We start from the raw sequence: 20770 nt of genomic DNA, 5'->3' as shown, positions 1-20770 counted from the left end.
GTCTCTTCTTTCAAAGTCTATTGTGTCATGAGTGGAAGAACCAAACTAAATTAATCCCAAAGAGCTCCTCTGATGTTTCACTTCATGCTAATCCTTTAAAGTGTCTGCGAAAGCACTGCCAGGGCAGTACCTTTATCCTTCATTTTCCTAACTGCTTAGGCCAATGACAAGCTCCCAGATTTCCAGGAAGAGCAGAAGGGTCCAATAAGAAAAGAGGGAGGCTCAGCAAGTCTCCCGGGTTCCCTTGGTAAACATCTGAGGTCAATCCTTTTCCCAAAACTGCTTTCATAAAGCACACATGCATCTATGCAACATGAGCACACACATACATACACAGGCATTATGCACACTTTGACTTGTCACCTCACTGCCAATAACATGCCTCTGACATTTTTCCTCAAATTTCTATTAATCATCTCTGTTTGTTCCAAATCGGATGAGAGGTGAGGTGGTGAGGGAGTCAGGAATAAATAGGATGGTGGTATAAGGGTGAAAGCAAAGAAAATCAAAAGGTCAGGGGGAGAGAGGTCATTCAATCTCTGTTAAGATTCTCTTAACTGAATTAAAAACAGAATAAAAGCACACGTAACCACAAACACACCCAAAGAGCAATGTTGCAAGCCTGAGTTCAACTTGAAGTTCCTCTAAAGAGAACACAGGGCACATGTAAACTGCAACCTCTGTGCATACTGAAAGCTTTTCAAACATCTGAAGACACAGAAAGAAAATGACAAAGTGAACATGGGAATGGACTTTTAATCAGTTCATAAGCTTGAAGAGCATAGCTGTTTTCAACCTAAGTACTATTTCTAGGTATCATAACATTTTTTTTTAAAAGATCAGTTTAGGTGTAGTCATTGACGAGAACATGACAGCTTAAGATTTGAGCTGCAACTTCATTTTTTACATTGTAAAACTAGAAGTCGTCGGTGTATATTCTCATTACCCAGTTCAAGATGATCCCAAGTGAGTAAAAAGAAGGTTCTGGACTTCTTGTTTCTTGAAAAGAGAAGAACTCCATCAGCATTCTACTGAAGCAGAAGGGGAAACTATGAATTGTTGATGCAATAATGTTGTGCATCATAAGAGACATTGACATGTCACTGTCAACGTTAGGTATTCCAAACTCAGGCCCAAAATATCAGCAAAACATGCATGGTGAGGAAATGTGGTAATTAAAAGAATATTTCAACTTTTATTAATCATCATTGCTTTAACATTCTATGACTTATAGGTCATAGAACCTATAAGTAGGGATCTGTGTGTTTTATCCATTAATTTGTGCATGTATTATTATGTTCAAAACAGAAAACCTTGAAAAAGTGAAATGTAAGTAAATTGGCCTTTTCATTCGGTTTAAAAGCAAATGTGTAATTTTGATGCACACTTTTCTGAAATAGTCTTTTGACACACATACCAAAAAAACAGAAAGATACTGAACAGAGAATTATTATTATGTACACCCTGACACAAACTTTGAGGTTCATTCATATAAACCTCAAAGTTTGTGATCAGATCGTGCTGTATTGGTAGAAAATATATGAATCAATTTTGCATGACCTTGTTAATTACTCTATTACCAGTCCAGTGAAACCAACATTTCAAAACCTCAAGCTGTTTGAGGTTTGAGTAAATCCTGATAGAAATGCATTTAAACGTAATTATGGGATGAAGGCCATTTAAATCCATTTAAAATCTTAAATGGATCCTATCCATTTAAGATGCCATAAAGCATCTTAAATGAATAAAATCTTGGATGAGAAGTAAGACATTTTGGTTGTCAGGCTGAAAAAAAGTAAAACTGGTCAATCCCACAAAATTAGAAAAAAGTTGAGGTGTTAATTTTTTACATGGAAGAGAAAATATTCAAGGTTTTTCTCTTGAATATTTTTTTACCAAACCGATATTAACAGCTTGATCAGCATCCTGTTATTATGGCTTAGGGCTGCTTTTCAAAAAATACATTTAAAATATACTTGCTGATGTCATAGATCAAAACAAAATTATCCAAACAGCACAAATTCATTAATACACTCTAATTAAATAAGTAAAACATTCCTTTCACCTCTTCACCTTCTCACCTGGCCTGTTTTCTTCTATCAAGACAAGCATTGAAATTGAAATGACAATCTTTACAGAATCTTTTATTTATAAGCAGGGCAATTTTTCAATTTGGCTGAGCAGGCAGCTTATTCCGCCGTGTCGCTACTTCACGCTTATGGCTTAAATTAAATCAAACACAAACAGGCATCAACTTATCCCCAACATCTTGCCAACATCTTTACTTGTCTTTTGGCCTTTTTGTTGTCACTGATCTTTCACTATCTTCATGCAGTTCTATGCTCAACCGTTCACTTCCCTACAATTCATGAAAACCCATGTTCTGAAAAGACTGCAGTTTTTCTTTTACTCTTACTCTTGATTATGTTGCCAGTATCTCACAGACTCAGCTATCATTTCGTAAAATGATCATTCAAAGTATATACAATGAAGAGCTGAGAGAATTAATCTACAAGATAGAGTATAAAAATAAAATTGAGAGCTAATATGTCTGTGCACTTGAAACAGGCCCTCAAAATGTTTACTTGTAAACAGATGACACCAATACCAAAAAGGCAGGAGGCAAGTACAACTGTTTTGCTGTTACATCAATGCTGTGTGTAAAACGGTAAAATCCTGGAGAGTTTTGGTTGATCTTCTGACATCAACAGTGACCACTGTGTTAGATGTACTGGCATTTGTTTGTAAGACAGACACAGACACTGGTGATGCATTGTTGGTCTTGCTTGATTTCGTATCAAGTAGCTCATGCTTTCTAAAGTACATGCTGGGTCAACCTCAGTGTGTGTTATTTCACCTCTCATTGTTTCCTCATTTACAAAAGAGAGAGGTGGGGGAAGCTGTTATTTTCAGGGAAATATATTTTGAACGTCCGTCAGATTGTTCAACAGCATCTGTGAAGGAAAAGTATCAATTCGTATCACAGAGTCTTAATTAAACTAATGAATGAATTAGGAGCCACTCTGACAGCAAAATGCTTTGATCTAAACCATTTCATAGTATCTCCTACTACAAGTTTAGGGTTGTGGTCGTGCAACAGGATTATTTAACTTCCCATCAACTGTGGCCTCTTTCCCTGTCCTGCTGAAGAAAAGCATCACCACAAGCAACACCGTGGGAAGGGGGTAAGCATTTAATAAATTAAGACTATTTATTTCAGCAACTGAATTCACAAAGTGAAACACATTATGCAAATTAATTATGAACAGACTGATGTTTTGAATCCTTTCTTTCACTTAATCATGATGATTTTCCACTTTCAGCTAACGAAAACAGGCCATTTAAGATTAAGATAATATTACAAGAGGCCAATAAATATTTTAACACAGAAAGGTGGGCTTAATGAAGTTTCAAAAGGTACTTTTAATTTGACAGACAAACTTATTGGAACATTTATTCTAATTTACTGAGATGGATCTTTATTTATACTGAGATCAAATCACACTCTGGTGATTTCTAAATGTTGCACAATTCATTTTAGGGGGGAATCAGACTAAGTGGGTTGAAAGCAAAAGCACTCAACACCTCAGATTTCTATCTATAAGAATAATAATAATAAAAAAAAGACATGTACTCTTTTTTTTCCTGCCAGCTGCTTTTTTAAAATAAACATCAGACTTTGTTTGAGTCAAACAAAAGACCTACAGGCTGCAGCTGCTCCTACAGCCTATGGACTGTTTGACGTATATTTACCATCCCCTGCCTGTGCGCTTATATTTGGATATATAGGTGGTCACGGTGAGAACATATGGCCGTAAGCGTGCACTTTCAACTTGAACACGTCTACATGTGTGTGCTCCACAGCCATTCAAGCCTGGCTACTGGATGGTTCTAATGTCTCCTACTCCTATTTCATAAGAGAGTGTGGAAAACTTAGAGTCAGCACACTGGCATGAGATGAGCCTCGGCTGGAAGCGGATTGGGTCACACATCTGCAAAACACCACTCACGTCTGTGTGTATGAAAAGCAAGAGAGGAAAAGAGAGGTCGGGGGCGTATGCATATGCTGGACAAAAGGAAGACATGTGCATTAAACACATGAAAACAAATGAGTCCAGTGACGAGGAAATATGTGCTGCGCAAATTATAACAGCTGAGAAGTAAAAACAAAAATCAATGTTTTAATAAGTTTCAGGGTTTTGTACAAATCAAGAACAATCATTAGTTAAACCTGCAGAATTAAACCCAAGAGAACAAAGAAATCTCCTGTTTCCATAAGAAAACGCAGGTATGCAGCCTCTTTAATTTGCTTTAGAAAAGCTGTTTCTCGCCACATCCTGGCAACCATTCTATGACGGCGAGGCGCAAATGGACGTATGTAAAATGTAATGGTTTCAGAGAGTTGTTGAGCTGTCAGATGTAGAAAGTTACAAATGCACTTTTGCAGACACAGAGACGGATGGAGCAAATGTCTCATAAAATTCATCGCCTCATCTGCCTAAACAGATGAGGCATTGGTGACCTGGTGAGTGCTGCTGTGTCACTACAAGCCTTATTTTCTGCTGCACAAATAGTTCCAACAAGTGAATGCATGCAATTCGACCTGCAAGATAATATGGAATTTGTCTTGATAAAACCAGACATTAGACACATAATACAAATGGTCTTTTTAAAAATATTTCAATCTCTAATTTCTGGTAAAATACGGCAGCTCTGGGTTGCCAGTATTTTAACATACAATATAAATCAAACTTTGCTGGATTTATACAATAAAGTTATGGTAACCACAGAGGAGGCCAGTATTTTACTGTAAATTTTTGACTCTTTTTTCACAGTGCTATTTAGATAAATGTGGTATTCGATGTGAATAACCACATAAGCACATTTATTATATTAAACATTCCGACATTCTGGTTGTATGCAGTTTCACAACCACAAGAATTTCTTATGTCATTTTATAAGATGATGCATTTCAATTGTCAAATGTTATTATCAGTGATATATTTGGTCATATGTCTGCTAAGCATTTTTTTTAGTGGTTGAGATGCTATAACTCAGAGGTTGGTCAAGATTTTACTTTTTTTTTTTAAATAAAGAGACAAGAATACAATGTGATCACAATCAAGGTCATAATCACAAATGTCATGAACAGTATTGCAATCATTTCACAATATTATCCAACTGCGGTTTTCAAAAATGCACTCAAATATGAAGGAAATTTGTCTACTTTTACTGGCTCAATTAAAGTCCAGACTTACAGTTGAGGATATGCAGCAAGAGTTTCAACTATTTTGCAAAAGAAAAAAAGGAGGGACAAATATTTCAGTGATACATGTTGGAAGGTGGTTCTACAATTAATTTTTGACTCAACTGATTTTAATATTTATACATATATATATATATATATAGATGCATCTCAATCGAGAAAACCTTGTTAATTTCTTTACATTGTCTCATTTTGAGTTGATTTATCACACAAAAATACGTAGAAGTTTGCGATTCAGACGTGACAAAACGTGAAACTCTATGAAAGGTTATGAATAACTGAGCAAGGCACTGCAGACACACTTGAGAAGGCAACAGTCTGCATCCATCAAACCAACACCTGGCTGGTCACTTCTGGCAAGACTCGAGTCTTATTTAGTAGGCTAATCTATTTCAGTGTCCTACGCATATGCTTTTACTAATAGTGCATATTACTCTCTGCAAACTGCAGGAGGCTGTCCGCATTCGTGTTTATGGAAGTGCTTGAAAAGATTTTGCAACAAGCAAAGGAGAACGTGTGGCAATTAATGCTCCCGAGACGTGCATCAGCATTTCAAAGCACGACCTCGACTCGCTGTGCGCTTTTTCAAAGCAGGACCAAACTTACTTGTTGCGAAGTTGGCGAGCTGAGAAACTGCAAGAACAGCCCAGATCGACTTTTCAGAAGTTGGTCATTTGATGGTCAGCGCGAGCTCCAGCAGGCACGAATCCTGCACGAATCCTGCAGTTTTTCCCCTTCGGCCCGTGTCCTGTACAGATCTCCTCCACTCGAGGTTTTCACATCACCGAAGAACTGAATCGGTGCAAACTTTTCTTTCTTTCTTTTTTTTTTTTTTCCTTTTCCCGTGGACGGGTCTCGTGTTATTTGGCGCTCATCATCTAGTCCCGTTCAAATGGACGCGCAGAGAGAAAGTATGTGGGTGTCTTACGGCGGTGAGGCGCCCACATCCGCCGACTATAAAAGTCTGCAGAGAGAGGAGGACCACCGAGGGGACAGACTGCTGGGCCAAACCTCCAAAATAAGATGCTCCCTGAGCTGCAGGCTCGGTGCAAGAGCCAAAGATTGGACAATGCTGTTTCATTATTATTATTAAATAATAATAATAATAATAATAATAATAATAATAATAATAATAATAATAATAATAATAATAATAATAATAATAACCCTATTATTAGAGTGGGCGAATGTTAAAGATTCTGTTTAGATTCTTCTTAAACTCCTAAAACCTGATTGTACAAAGAAAAAAAAAGGAAATGTTCTTTTTAACCTTGCCCAGTAGGTAGACTGTATTTTAAAGGGGTTTTGTATTTGGCACCAAATATATTAGTTATAGCAAAGATACACTAGACTGATAAAGCAACGTTTTTTTGGCTTAACCAATGAAAGTGCTGCACTTTATACGTGTAGGTTTCTAAAGCTGGGCTTTTGTAGCATCTAAGCACTCTGGAATAAATCAGTTACATTTCAAGTACATTTTAAGATGCAGTCATTTAGCTACATTTTCATAAATACAATTTTTAAAGATCGTTTTGCGTGTTTGGTTTGTCCTCACAAGATAAAAAAAAACAAAAAACAAACAAATGAATGCACTAAAATGAAACATTGTTGAAACTTTTTCAAATTAATTCCCCAAGAACTGCAGCAAAGATGGGCCTTACCTTTGCAATGACTGGATAAAATTTTTTTCTCATTAACAATTTTGATTTTACCATTAGCCCTGTTGGGTGAACTATTGGTAAGGTTGCATCTCTTCTGGCGATGTGCTGAAACCTGCCACTGTATGTAGTGCTAAGAATCTCATCTTGCCAGCAGTTTTGCCTTTAGCAGTTAGCACTGTCACTAAACTATAGAAATACGGATACAAACTGAAATACTGCTTCAGCAAAGACATTTCCTCAAGAATTGGTTGTACAACTCTTCCTAATTTTATCAAGTTGATGGGCTAAATATTCATTTCTGAGAAAACTCAACATATTAGTATTAGCATTCCCTGCATGACCAAAAGTTACATTTGACAAACCCAATGTTACCAAACGTTTTTATATTTTTCTAAGAAAAATATAAAAACGTTCCTTCCGAAACACGGTGGCTTGTAAATGGAATTAGTTTGCACAGAGGCTGAGAAGATGCAGGACAAACTTGCTCCCTGGGCTCACATGTAGGGTCAATTAGAGATGTGTTGTCTCTAGAGGCTCACCCACAATTTCAGCTTTCAGCAGCTGTCCACCCCCTGACCAAAAGCCACCGGTCACTATGGAGGTCCCGCCCAAACACGTGAGCATATACGAGAAAAGAAATGCTTCCAGCTGTTGCTTGCTGTTGACACACAATTGTTAGTTGTATTTGTCAAGAAACAGCATATTTTGTTTTGCATGGATCTTCAGTCAGTCTTTTGAGGGCAAACATCTATCAGTATAAAAAAAAATCAATGGCCTTAATGAAGCTAAAGCAAATTAAGTTTGCTTCATTAATGATATGTGTCACCTATAAATCTGACGTCATCTGAAGTCAGACAGTTGCCTGAGGTTGCACGGTACCAGACCATATCTGAAACATACCAAAAATAATGCAAGACAAATTCAAATACAGACAGAGAGGCAGGGAGGTGGACTGGGAGTATGTTTTGATCTCTTCATCGCCTCCACCCCACTTTCCAATGTACAGACTCTGTCTTGACATTATTTGTCAACACATAATTTGTGATGTGATGGTGAGGAAATGCAATTGCCCTGTCTGCACTGAGAATCATCTTTTTTTCTTTTGTACCCCTCACCCCCCTTCTCATTTGCAAAGTCCACAAGTTATGGTTTGGCATTTCCGAATCCTCCACCTGTAGTGCACATAAAACACTCTTTTTATGTGCACAAAGCAACACAAACACTCCAAATCTCCAATTAAAACCTACAGTAAAGAAACAAGCCCAAAGTTATTTTTGTGTTTTTTTTTTCTTTTAATTCGCTAATTCTATGACGAAATGTTTATGTCAAGTTCTCTTCCTTATTATTCTCATTTGTTTTGCAAAAGGTGTTTGACATTCATATTGAAACAAGGGAACACTTGTTATTAATCTGCACTCATTGAATGGCCAAGAATCCCTTTTTCATTATGGAGTTATGTGACAGATAGCTCCAGTTTGAGAAGAATGGGGGAATGCAGTGAACCACTTTATCCGTTACTGAATCATGTGGACTTATGCTGTATTGAATGTGACAAGAGAACAATGCACCTGACCCACAGACCAATGCCACTGAATTCTCTAGAGTGGTGGAATTATGTTTCACTCGAGCTGTACTTTCTGTTGGATGACTGGTACTTTGTGTTGTTACTACAGTCCCACTCAAAAGGAATCTACATGGTGAAATAATGTTCAGTGCTATGAAATATGATTTACCTCACTACAGATCACTTCTCGATTGTATGTTTCAGTGTCAGGTTATCAAACAATTTTTAATATCAGACAAAGACAGCCCATACAAATAACATATTTTCATCAACACTTTTATTGATTGTTTTATCTATTTAAGTTCATTAACTTTCCAAAAACAATGTTGCTCAGAGTAAAAATGTAATTTACATAATCAAAATATGTCATGTTGTTTGACAATATGATGTAGGCTTAAAGATCTCGAAAAGCAATATCGTCCACCAATCTAAAGAAATTAAACAACAGATGAGGAACAAAATCATTGATATCTATCAGGCTAAAACAGGTTTCAAAGCTATTTACGTGAATTACTGTGAGAGCTGTGAAAAAAAGCATGGAACAGTTGGGAATTCACAGAACATGTTGTCCTACAGAAATTAATCTAAGAGCTCATCCAGGACTCATCCAGCAGGTCATAAAAAACCCCAGAACGTCTAAAGCACTGCAGGTCTCACTCGTCTTGATTAAGGTGACCAAAAAGAACACAAAGACCTGTTCCACATTAACCAAAATAAAATCTTGACAACCCCCAAGGCTTTCTCTGAAAGCTTTGGGGGGTCCTCATAGTTTCCTCAAGATAGCATAATTTGTTATAAAACCTAATCCTAGTCTGAATATATGCCATATGTATGTGCAGATTACATATGGAGTGATTTTTTAATATGTTTTGCTAAGCTGTATTTGTTTGGTTCTTGTTACCTCCTTACGAGGATTGATAGCCAAATAAAATTTTTGGATCATGTTTTGAATGTGATTTGGTTTAAGAGTCCAAGCTGCATAAGCAAGATGCTTCAGGCTTTTCAAGTCACAACCATATTTTCATTATTGGTTTTCTGCCAAAGCATGCTTTTTTTGCAGCAATGTAATTTGTGCTAGACTGTCTGTTTCTTCTTCCCCCATAACAAAAGAGTGTCCTCTCTCTCAACCCCATCAAATCACCTGTAATGCATTTAGGGCAGTTTCACGTTGAAGTGTGGCAATTTACATCTGTGTCAAGCCCTCACTGCCTATTTGATTAGAAAAGAGAGGTGGCAGTCTCTATGGCACACAGAGAAAGAAACAACTGAGAAAATCAGGAGGGAGCAAAGTGTTCTTCATGCTGTTCTTTAGCTGCTGATAGACCATAATCCAGTATTATATCATTATCTAACCTGCCATATGTATGCCAAAGGTAGGGTTGTAAACTAGACGAGGTGAAGCGGGAAGGAAATTGAAGCAAATTGGTAAGATTTCTTGGTATGAATGGGATCTACAGAGTAACACCATGAGAGCCCCACCATGTGCAAAACAACACAATTAAGAGGGACGCTTAGCTTAATCGGTGAAAGCATCATGCAAATGATGCTGTTTTTTTCTCCAAGCCTACTTTAATCTTGACTCTTATGTTGGAATACAAATCAGGGACTTAAGTCTAATGAAAAGAAGAGCTTAGCAGAGAAAAAGTGAAGAACAGAGGAGGCGGAGGTGTGAAAAACAGAAGTTGAAGAAGACTGTGATCTGCTTACAGCCAAGTTCATCAGATTAATAACAATCACTTCTTTCTTAATTCTGGACTTGTATGTTCACTCATAGCACATGTTTTGTGCTTCTGTGATATGTTTGCACAATAAAAGCAACATTGGAGCTTTATTACCATCACTAATATGATATTGTCATCATATTAAAACTAATCCAGCAGAAATATTGGATTTATAATTCTAAAATTTTCACTTGCAGTATGCCAGATTTTTATTTGCTTGAGTTTCTAATTTATTTGTAAACAATTAAAACTTCTTATTTTAGTACTGTGGTGGGAAAATTCTCCTATCAAAATTTTCAATCAAATATCTTGTAACTTTATTAATCTAAAAATCCTGTCATGTCATGTTTTATTTTAATGCTTATAAAATTTCATAGCAACAATATTGTGAAATCTTAGGCCATACTTGTCTAACATAAGACTTTGAAGGTTATGGCGCGGCAGATGTTGTTTTCTGCACCTGTTCCCATTTTTAGTTTTTTTTTTTCTGAGCTCAGGTATAAAATAGACATTAAAGAATCTTTAGGTCTTAGCTGATAGTAATAAACCTGGTAATTTTCACTTGGATAAGTTTTTTCCCTCCCTAACAGTTTTTAATTACTTACCTCATGTCAGAGTACACAGAATAGGGACTGAGATGAGCATGAAAAAAGTTAGTTTGTCTCTGGTATTCTGTTGATTTGGCCATATGTTTTAGTTCATGATCTTGTTTATGACTCCCTTTCAGTTCTCCGTTATAGAGCATCACATTTTTATTTAAAATCTCAGAGTATTTCAAGAGGTTCATATTGGCTGTGCTCTGTAATGAAGTTCCCAAAGGGTCTGGAGGAGAAACAGTCCCACAACACAACAGAAGGTCCTTTTCCAAATATTGATCCATCTTGCTCTTGAGTGTTTTCTTTCAAATTTTACCAAAGCACATAGCATCTGAAGGTTCCTATGGAGACTTGGTGACTTTGTATTTACGCCACTTAGTATCCTTACTAAGGGAAGGTAAATACACCTCTTTATTACACTTACTGTTTAATCATTCAGAATAAATTCCAACCAAGGCACATGGTTCTCATTGATAAAACCTACTGAATTTTTAAGTTGTGTGACCAAGACTTTACATTCTTGCATTCCTTCCTCCCTAACATATTTCTATAAAGTCTCATCTCACTGATCTGTGGCCTGTTTTGAATCAGTCAGTCAGGGTATCTTCTTCGCTTCCTCTAATTTTAGAGGGCCCCAGTGACTTAAGAAGACAAGATGCAGCTGAAGGTCTGGTACTCATTCAACAGTCCAAAACATGGACTGAGCTCCTCCCCCAACAAACCCAGGCACCATTACATCTCACTGGTTGAGAAGTGCTCATGATTCACAGACTTTAGTAGAAAGACTTTGAAAGTATCTAGATAAGAAGCTGCAATACTAAACAGAGTTAACCCACCTTAACTCTATTTAGTATTTATTTAGTTTCATAAAAGTAGTTCAAAATCAAACTCTGGTTAACCTAAGAATTGTTTTATTTGTTCAGATGACTGAACAAACATTACAAAATCATATATTTATCCAAACAGCAACTATTAGTGTTAGTCCCGACTTGGGCTGAAAACGGGTTGACCATTATAAATGACTATCTAAATGTCAACCAAGCTGATTGCCCAGCCCATATAAACTATGAACTCTCTTTCATACACAAACACATATACAGGCAGACAAAACCAGACAGAAGGTAAGGAACTGCAGAGAGAGGACCAAAGACAAGACATCCTGTTTACACTGAACAGAAAGTAGAAAGTGTATGCCTGTCTCTCCTAGAAGCACACTAATTGCATACAGATGTCCACGGTTAGCAGGCTGAATTCACCATTATTTACTGAAAATTAAAGATTGCATGAAAAAACTAAACAATACAACAAAAAAACAATCTCCGCTTCCATACCGCTAAAAGTTTGCCTAATGGACTCAAATGGAAGCAATCATCATCTTGTTCTAAACCTATATGTGTATAAAAATGACTTCTGAGACAGAGGAACCTTTTGATGGAAGGGTTGGTTAGAGGAAAGAACATTTGCTGACAATTTAATGTTACTAAGGGAACCAGAATAAAAGAGAGTCAGCGAAGCATATTATCTTGTCATACCTAACATGCTGGTGAAGTGATCCTATTGTTGCCATTAAAGCATCTCAGCTGCGCCATTATGGATGTAGAAAATGGAGGTGAACCAGGTTAGGTTGCCATTTTCCATTCAAATACACAACTTTAAACACATTAAGGGGCAGACGGTGGCAATCGGAGTGACGCAAATGTGCTAAATTTAGAATTTAAAGAAGAGCAGCGCATTAAAATATTAAAATATAATTCACGACACTTTATTGGCAAAGATAGACAAAACATTTTACAGATGTTGACTGACATAATCTGGAGTGGGGAGCGGTGTAACACGTAAAATAATCAAACAGAAGGTCTAGGGATGTGAATGGGGCAAAATTTATTTTTAAAAGTCACTGCATATTAAATAAATTGACAAGAGTATGAACTGAATAAAAAGGATCATTTGTTCCTGCTCTTAAGAAATAAAAACATGTGTATTCAACAAAAGCATCTTACAAAATATTTCAAGTATCCAATGCTCATCAAATGTCCAAATGTTTCATTTGGTTTTTAAATAGATTTCTTGTTTTAATTTACCTATGTATAAACATTTTATTTGAAGACTTAATTTTTTCCTAACATTTTTCTGAAGACACTTTCACAGGACAGTTTCTAGTAAACATTCATAATTATGAAATTAAATGTATCAAGAAAAGATACAACATTTATCTTCTGCACCTGAGGAGCAGGTGTATACACCTGCTTGGAAATCTAAAATATCCAAACAAGTAAAAAAAGTATCACCAAATTTTTCTCAAGGTGAAACGTTATGCTTTTACAACAGGTCTACCTTCCCTGATTTGCAAAGAATCTCAATGCAGCTTCAGCATTTTGTTTTCTTGCAGTTAGTGTTAAATAAATCAGTTTGTTCGGTTTCTATGCTTTACTGCCCGACTGGAATTCCTTCACTTGCACCATTTAAAAAAAGATATCCTTGCTAGCTCCTCCACATGAGTCCCAATTTTCCTCTTTGCTGCTCAACCTTTTAATTAAACTCCACTGGCAGTGCTCCTCAAGTAAGACTTTGGCAGATCAGACAGCTACGTTTACAAAGTGAAAATAATAAAGTAGTGGACACTGACATCAAAATTAGGAGGCAGGGTGGTCTGCAGTCAAATTCTCCTTGACGGTATTGGGACACACCAATATATATCCCTACATTTTGACACCAGAAGATTTCAGCAGCCAGGCAATCCCATCCAAAACCCCTGTTAATGATTCTGCCACTGTATCCTGTACCTGAAAGGGAAAAAGAAACACTTTTTGAAAATTATCTACATGATGAAGTAGAAAGTTTGGGATTAATTATATATGATATAGTTACCATCCAGCGATTAGACAACTGAGGAAGGCCAAGACTCTTTGCCACATAAACGCAGGGTGTCCGACATTTGGCTTCTTCACTTGCTTCCTCTGGTTCTCGTGAGACGCAGGAGAGCACCAGTAGTGGCTTAGCTGTGGAATCCCCAACAAAATTCAGCACAGCTCTAATCTGGGCTGCCTCAGTGACCCCATCACCTGAGAAATAAACGTTTTCATGCAGTTATTTAAAAGTCAAAGATTACCAATGGCTGCAAAAAATACAAAATAAAATGAACATTTTTCCTCACCTTTTCCAGGTTCTGCATTGGCAACATAAATGAAGCCATCCACCTCCAGGCACACCTTCTGCACCTGGGGAGCAGGCGTATACACTGGACAACCTGCATCATCAGTTCCTTCAAAGGTAAAGAGCTTATTGCTGATGCTCTGCTGCTGCAGTCGGGCTTTTTCTCTCTCAGCTCTGCAGACAGAAAACAAAGTTACCACAGCTGTAGTGTAAATCTCTGTGTGCTCACAGAGATTTAAACAAAAAAGACTTGTGAATAACTGCAACTCTGTGACATCTTGAATAAAGATCTTACCTGTTTGTGGAATATAGTGTTAGGATGTTAAATTTGTGTTGATTATTGAACAAGTAGCTGATCCCAGAGCCAATACCTAGAATAAAAACGGTGTCTGGATTTAGTTTGGTTTACTATTTTAGTAACCTGTCTGACAATAACTAGTAAAGAATGTAAATACTGCCATCATGTGGTAGGCCATAAAACTACAAGAAAGATGGACAGATTATGCATTCAATGTATGCAATTCTTTCATACTGTTTCATATTTCAACCTGAAACTCTACATAATAAATATTATTGCGATTTTATATTTATAAAGAAAAGGGAATCAAAGTCTTAAAAAATGTATCACGGTCAAATCCCAACTACTCTATCGAGGCCTCAGATGTTAATTGGAGAACAATAGTAAACTAATGGGGAATAGTGTAGCCCTTCTGCAAGCCTATACATTGCTGTTCATCAGCCCCATAAACCGAGCAGGGAGAGGATTAATCTAAGAAGAAACTCAGAGGCCATAGAGTAACTCTGGAGGAGGTTCAGAAATCACAGGTCACAGGTCCTGCTGACAGGCCAGCTATTACATCTTGTATGAATCTGATATTCAAGGAGGAATTGGAAGAAATAAAGCCCTTGCTGAAAAAAAAACATTCTTAACGTGTCAAAAGTCTCTACATGCCATGGAGGGTTGAACTGTTGCAATTGATGTTCATAGGTGCTCTTCATTCAATCTGACTGAGATTTGTAGAATGAACTAGTAAAGAAGCAGTCTCTCTACTGCTGGGAAACCCAGGAAAATACATTAAAGTTGGGGTTGTAATGTGGTAAAATAGAACAAAAAATTAAGTGGCATACTGTCTACGTTTTTTTTTTTTTTGTAAAGGTTTTTAGATGGCATTGCATATGTCTTGGATTCAGGATGCAATAATAATATGACAATTGTGTTTTGATTATTTTTGCAGAAACAGAACTATTAACAAAAATAGCAATAACAAAACGGAAAACTTAGCACTGCCTTACCGTTTATCTGCCTGTGTGGAGTACCTGCCACAGGTAACAGATCAGGGGCATGCATCAGTCTTGTGACCAATGAGACGTCTAGCTGTTCCATACCAGGCCCAAACATTGCATAGCGAGGTTCAGATGAGGGCACCAGGTACTGAAGGAGTAAGGTCAGAAGTTGATGTGCTGGTCGGGAGGGCAACCACTGCTGTCTGCAGGATGGACAACCTTTCAGGTATCTGGTAAAACAAAACAATAATTATAAAGAAACATATGGAGGAAACTTTTACAAATTGTTTTCTAAAAAACACATTGAGACTATACCTACTCTGACATGTAGTCACATTTCAGTTCCCTATTTTTCTCTTCATCTTCTTTTCTGTCATCCAAACTTTCAAGTTCACTGACTAGCGGTGCATCCAGCAACTCCAGATCTGGCATTGTCAGATGATCGATGGATGACCAATGCGGCATGTCCCGCAACAGGAAGTATTTCCACAGTAACGGATCTCTCACCATGGCCCTCCAGTATCGACAAGTGGCTCCCAGGTTGCAGATATCCACAGGAGAGAGAAAGGTCATGATGAGGAATTGCACGTCGGCCTTTTGAAAAGAGGGATAAGTTTAATTTATACATTAGCTAAATTCTGAATACTGGTCTGCTGTTAAAAAAGGAGATAGGGAAATGTATTTTAAAGTGACCAGACTGTTCAGCGTCAAAAGAACAAGATCATGATCAAGTGCTTGAAACAAGCTTCTCCTGCAGGATGATAGCCCCCCAAAACAGAGTGAGCTTTTCCAACAGTTAATCAGCATTTAAGTTGCAAAAACAGCAATCGCCTTGTTTTGATGGAATAGAATCAGCAAGATGTTAATTTTTTAAGCTTTAGTGTCAAAATGTTTCAATGCAAATGGTGAAACTAGTCAGACTGTTTTTTAGTGAGGGCAATACGCCATGATTAGACTGAAGATCATAAGATCAATGTCAAGTGTAAATGTCTGATTTTTTTTAAATCTCAAAAACCTTCTGATTAACAGACCACAAGGATTTAAATGAAATATTAATTAGTAAAAAAAAAACTGTACATTTTTTTTAGAATGTAAATGCTATTAGAAAGACAAGCATTTCTAAAAAAAATAAATAAAAATAAAGTCTTTAAAAAATAAGCCCCAACAGGTGAGGGAAAAATATTTAAATGAATTTTTTTTCTCATTTTCAACTCTACACCATAGAAGTTGAGCACACTATGACTACAATTGTTTCGAACAAATTGCCTTACAGGAAAGCTATCCAAATATCCCCAGTGCGACGCCTCTTCTTCTTGCTCCTCATCTAACGTCGAGCTTCTGGCAGGTTTCTCTGGAAAATATCGCTCACTGAACCGCCTGAAGCTGCGAATCACCACGGACTTCAGGTGCCCGTCTCTCTCAGCCATGGCTTCACACGTTAAAACTCACTGACAAACTAGTAAGAACTTCCATCCCAGTGAAACGGCCAAACGACAACAAATGTGACGTTTCCTTCTTTTACTTCCTCCTTAGTGGCAGTCCTAGAGCATTGTGGGTGGTGTAGTTTTGCATGGACTGAAACGGATTCATAACCAAATAAGTACAACATATTAGAAAACCATTTTCTGAAAACAAATCATATCTTTATTGTCAGCAAGGACATAAAAAAAACTTTTTTTTTTTCTTCAAATAACAAGCTCTGTATTAATGGTTACACTGCCAACGTTATCCAGGTGGAGTGGAAGGAAATGAGTTTTATGGTACATGGGAAAACAGGCAACACATTAGAAAAATGGCATCTACACACTTTAACATACTTAAAATTGGTCAAAATTTCTGAAACATCTTGCTTTACTTACAGTGTGTATATTTTATACACACGTTACCCACAACTCTGTTACATCTGAAACACATTAAAAATGGCAACAAAACAATAAATAAGATGTTATGTGCAATGTCACACATCCAGCTGGATTATTTTCAAATCTGAAACAATTGTAAAAAGTAGAGACGGCCATTTTATTTAAATAACACCCTCTGAATATTAATAATAAAGTTATTATAACATCTTTAGAGCAAACAACTGCTCCAAGCACTATTCAAGATCAGATCTGCGCAATCAGCAGAAAAATAAAAACAACAATTAAGCTTCCTGTCTTTTCATCTTTGTTTTCCTCCAACGTACTAAACTCTCACATGCTCTGCACGAGTTCTTTTGGACTAGGATGACCCAAAGACACCTTTTCATCACATACACATACTGGGTGTCCTGCTTTTTTACCTTCTACAACACCGCACCTCTTTTATGGAGTTCCATATTTATTTGGGTTTGACACATTTGAATACTGAACTCAGATCTGCGCCTGATGGTAACTTTTACACAAGAGCAATTTATTTCACTGTAAAATACTAAGGATTTCCTTGGCATTTTCTGTATTCCAGCCCTGGCCCTGCAGAGGTCCCTCGCAGGCATTCACATATTTGTTCAGAATCTGTGTACCGATGTCCCGAAACTGGAGGCCATCTTCTTTGTGGTCTGTAGGGTCAGCGCTGCAGTCCTCATACTTGACGGCCCAGAAACACATTTCCCCAATATACATCATTGTCAGCAGGTGGGTGTCTGAAAAAATACCTGTCAAAACACAGAAGCAGACAACAGGCATAACAAAAAAGAAGGCAGAACAGTGTTTTACTGTTCAGAGATGAACATATTTACCCTCAGATAAAATGCTTGATCCACTGTCATGAAGCACCACCCCATCACTGAGCTTCACCGTGTTTCTAACTTGCAGCATCCGCATCAAATACCGAACACCTTCTTGAATACACTGGAACACAACGTGCATGTATGTAAAAAAAATGTTAGAAACTTTAGACACTTTTCCCAGCCAACAAGGTCAAAATTTATGAGACATGACATTTCGCAAATGTTTCAACTGTAGTTCCTTGAATTCATACTGCTTGAACTTTTGTCATCTAATCATATTACAGCAAGAAATATCAACATGTTGTATTTTATTGTAGGGGAGGGGGTGTTAGGTCAGCTCACAGTTTGAATACTTCTCCAAAGCAAAGTATATTTACAGTGTGGTACCTTAATGAATGTATCCTTGTTCTTCTTGATCCATTGCTTTCGCTGATGAAGGGTGTGGCAGTACATGTACAGCAGAGCTCCACGTCTCCAGTAGAGACATTCCAACAGCTCTGTGCCCAACACGCACTGCACCTGTTAAACACCAAAACAAAGCAACAATACAGTTTCGTGATGACAGACCACTATGTAAACAAATCACACACCTGACACACACCCATGTGTGGAAAGATTTTTTATCAGTTAACTGATAACTGAGAGACAACAGAAAACCCTGCTGGATATGCTGGCTCTTAAGGAGGAGGGGAGAGGTTCATCTTTTTCTTTAGTGTGCCTATTTTTCAAACTGAAATCTCTAAGAGAATATTTGAATAACAGACTCTGAAATAAAACTGTTCATACTGCACACCTCCTGTCCTGGTGCCAGCCGTGCCACCAACACCTCTGGCTCAGTCAGGTCTTGCAGCAGTTGCTGGATCTTAAATGGTGAGGAGTCTTCGGGAAATTCCTGATCTACCAATTGATTCTCTTCATAAAAAGTGATGTCGAGAATCACCTAGACAGGAAAAAAACCCAAACACAAATAATACATAAAACAAAGAAATTAAAGTTCAAATACTACTACAAAAATTTAATATGTCCTACAGTAGCATACAGATGGCACAATTACTGAAGTCTTTACTTGAGAGTGCTTTTAATTTTGGGACTTGTCATTTGCTTTAACTAAGCCCCTTTTTGACTTCTTATTTTGTCTCATCTAAATGTGAATTTTGAGCTAAATTAGGAGAGTTTGTTCAGACTGTAATCCAAGGGAATTTGCTTCCTGGTAAAAGCTTCTAATCATGGTAAACAAAACAAAACTAATCATGGCTATTCACTTTAAATCCCCTTTTACACCAGGTAGGCATAAACAAGAGTGTCTGCAGCTAAACCTTTTTATGTCTGAACGTGAATACAATCAACTTCATGCATTTAGGCTGCTTAGTTTAATACAACACACAGAGGGACATATTGAAAAGTATCTGCAGTGGCTAAATGTAGGCAAACAAAGTTTTAACTCAGAAATCAGGCTTAAAGTCTGAACTCCTTCTACAACACACAGATCAGTCTCTTTGAACTAATGCAATTTACCCAAATGTTAATAATGGATTATGCATTCATTCATTTAAGGAAAACTCCAGACATATTTACTTATACTAATAGAAACCAGAACAATTATGCATGCTGGGTTATGGGGAAGCTGATGCAGATTTCCAGCAGTAAATGAGTGAGAGGAGGATACACTCTGGACAAATAACCATTCTATCACACCTAATAGCAATTTAGAGCATCCAACAAACCTAATATTCATTTTTGTGGGTGACAAATATAAGAAAAACCCACTTCCACTCGAGGGATGCAACAAAGTTAATAAGTGTGTCACCTTGCGAAATGGATCTCATAAAACAAACAGCAAAGAACATGCTGGCTGAATGTCATAAATACTGTCAGGATTCCCATTTGGAGATATCAAGCAATCTGATACATATTTTGTTTTTACAAGAAACTCTTTAGTGGCAGAATGATGGATTGTTGAGTGAAGAAAAACCTGTGTGTAATCCTGAAGCAGCTTGGAAAAGTTCAAGCTTTCTCCTCCGTGTCTGTAAAAGCTTTTCAACTTCTCTAGTATTGCAGATGCATTCTGCAAATAGTCATCATCTATTAAAACAGAAAAAAGATACGTTAATATCCACACCACAGGCGTAACATTAAAAGTGCATGAAAATTAGAAACAACTCCTAAAAGGTGTTCTTAGCATTGAAAGCGCAGTTAGCTTTCGGGGGGTCACGTTGTGGTCAGACTAATGATCGTACGTTGCTCTGTGGTTTGCAGTTATATCGCAATGGAGCGCAATTCTACGGCAAAATAATAATTCCAACTGTTTATTTTTAGATCTGGTTTTGCGTCAGTTTCTTAAATAACATTCCTCAACTGTATTTAAGCTAATGCTTTACTGTTCGTCATTCACTATATATATATATTTGTGTGTGTAAACAAGAACAAAACAAACCACAACTTGGACAATAAACGTCATTATGAAGCTGCTGAGCTACCGGTCGGTTAAAAGTTAAAGTAAACGAGTTGTCAAACCGCAAAGTTTTAGACATCAGTTGTTGCTATGGCTGCCAGCTAACGTTCGTTAGCTAGCTTCTCAGCTAAACAACCCAGGGAGAAAAAAAATGTTTCTCTTCTGAAAAGAAAATATTCAAGAGAGTCACAAAACAAAAAAATAAAGCGCGCTGTGGGTAACCAATACCTTGCTTTTCAGCCCGGAGACATGAACATTTGTTGTCTATCTCAAATATTCTCCTCTCCAACTCAAAATCGTGTCGCCTGTAGTCGTCTGCCATGACTACGCAAAGTATACGTCACGTGAGCAGGTGGTTACTGAGGT

At 37.3% G+C, this 20770-nt stretch overlaps 3 protein-coding genes across 7 annotated transcripts in view; all 3 read right to left on the bottom strand.

Moving 5' to 3' along the window:
• ghra (growth hormone receptor a) overlaps window positions 1-6215 on the bottom strand; it is a 29760-nt gene extending 23545 nt beyond the window's left edge. For all 4 annotated transcript variants that reach the window (XR_008606555.1, XM_055039262.1, XM_055039264.1 and 1 more), the window contains exon 1: window positions 5873-6215. The gene's annotated coding sequence lies outside the window, so the exon portion shown is untranslated. The remainder of the gene's footprint in view (window positions 1-5872) is intronic.
• A 6339-nt stretch (window positions 6216-12554) lies between these two features.
• Window positions 12555-16746, bottom strand: fbxo4 (F-box protein 4). Of its 2 annotated transcripts, none has more exons than XM_055039260.1 (7): window positions 16517-16746; window positions 15565-15839; window positions 15255-15475; window positions 14257-14332; window positions 13963-14135; window positions 13677-13870; window positions 12555-13591 (listed from the first exon to the last, which is right to left on the bottom strand). In XM_055039260.1, exons 1-7 carry the CDS (start codon window positions 16670-16672, stop codon window positions 13508-13510), a joined length of 1179 nt encoding a protein of 392 aa, XP_054895235.1. In that variant the 5' UTR covers window positions 16673-16746; the 3' UTR covers window positions 12555-13507. The 2 variants fall into 2 exon arrangements, with proteins under 2 accessions (XP_054895235.1, XP_054895236.1); XM_055039261.1 differs by having other exon boundaries at window positions 15255-15448.
• An 869-nt stretch (window positions 16747-17615) lies between these two features.
• On the bottom strand, window positions 17616-20770 carry rimoc1 (rab7a interacting mon1-ccz1 complex subunit 1). The gene is made up of 6 exons (XM_055039259.1): window positions 20633-20770; window positions 19925-20034; window positions 18746-18892; window positions 18340-18471; window positions 17962-18073; window positions 17616-17877 (listed from the first exon to the last, which is right to left on the bottom strand). The coding sequence occupies exons 1-6, from the start codon at window positions 20724-20726 to the stop codon at window positions 17642-17644; spliced, it is 831 nt and encodes a 276-aa protein (XP_054895234.1). The 5' UTR covers window positions 20727-20770; the 3' UTR covers window positions 17616-17641.

Source organism: Poeciliopsis prolifica, unplaced genomic scaffold (assembly GCF_027474105.1).
Source record: "Poeciliopsis prolifica strain line A6 unplaced genomic scaffold, Auburn_PproV2 SCAFFOLD014, whole genome shotgun sequence".
NCBI lineage: Eukaryota > Metazoa > Chordata > Actinopteri > Cyprinodontiformes > Poeciliidae > Poeciliopsis > Poeciliopsis prolifica.
Note: the sequence above shows the minus strand (reverse complement) of the source record. Positions and strands in the feature narration are given on the sequence as shown.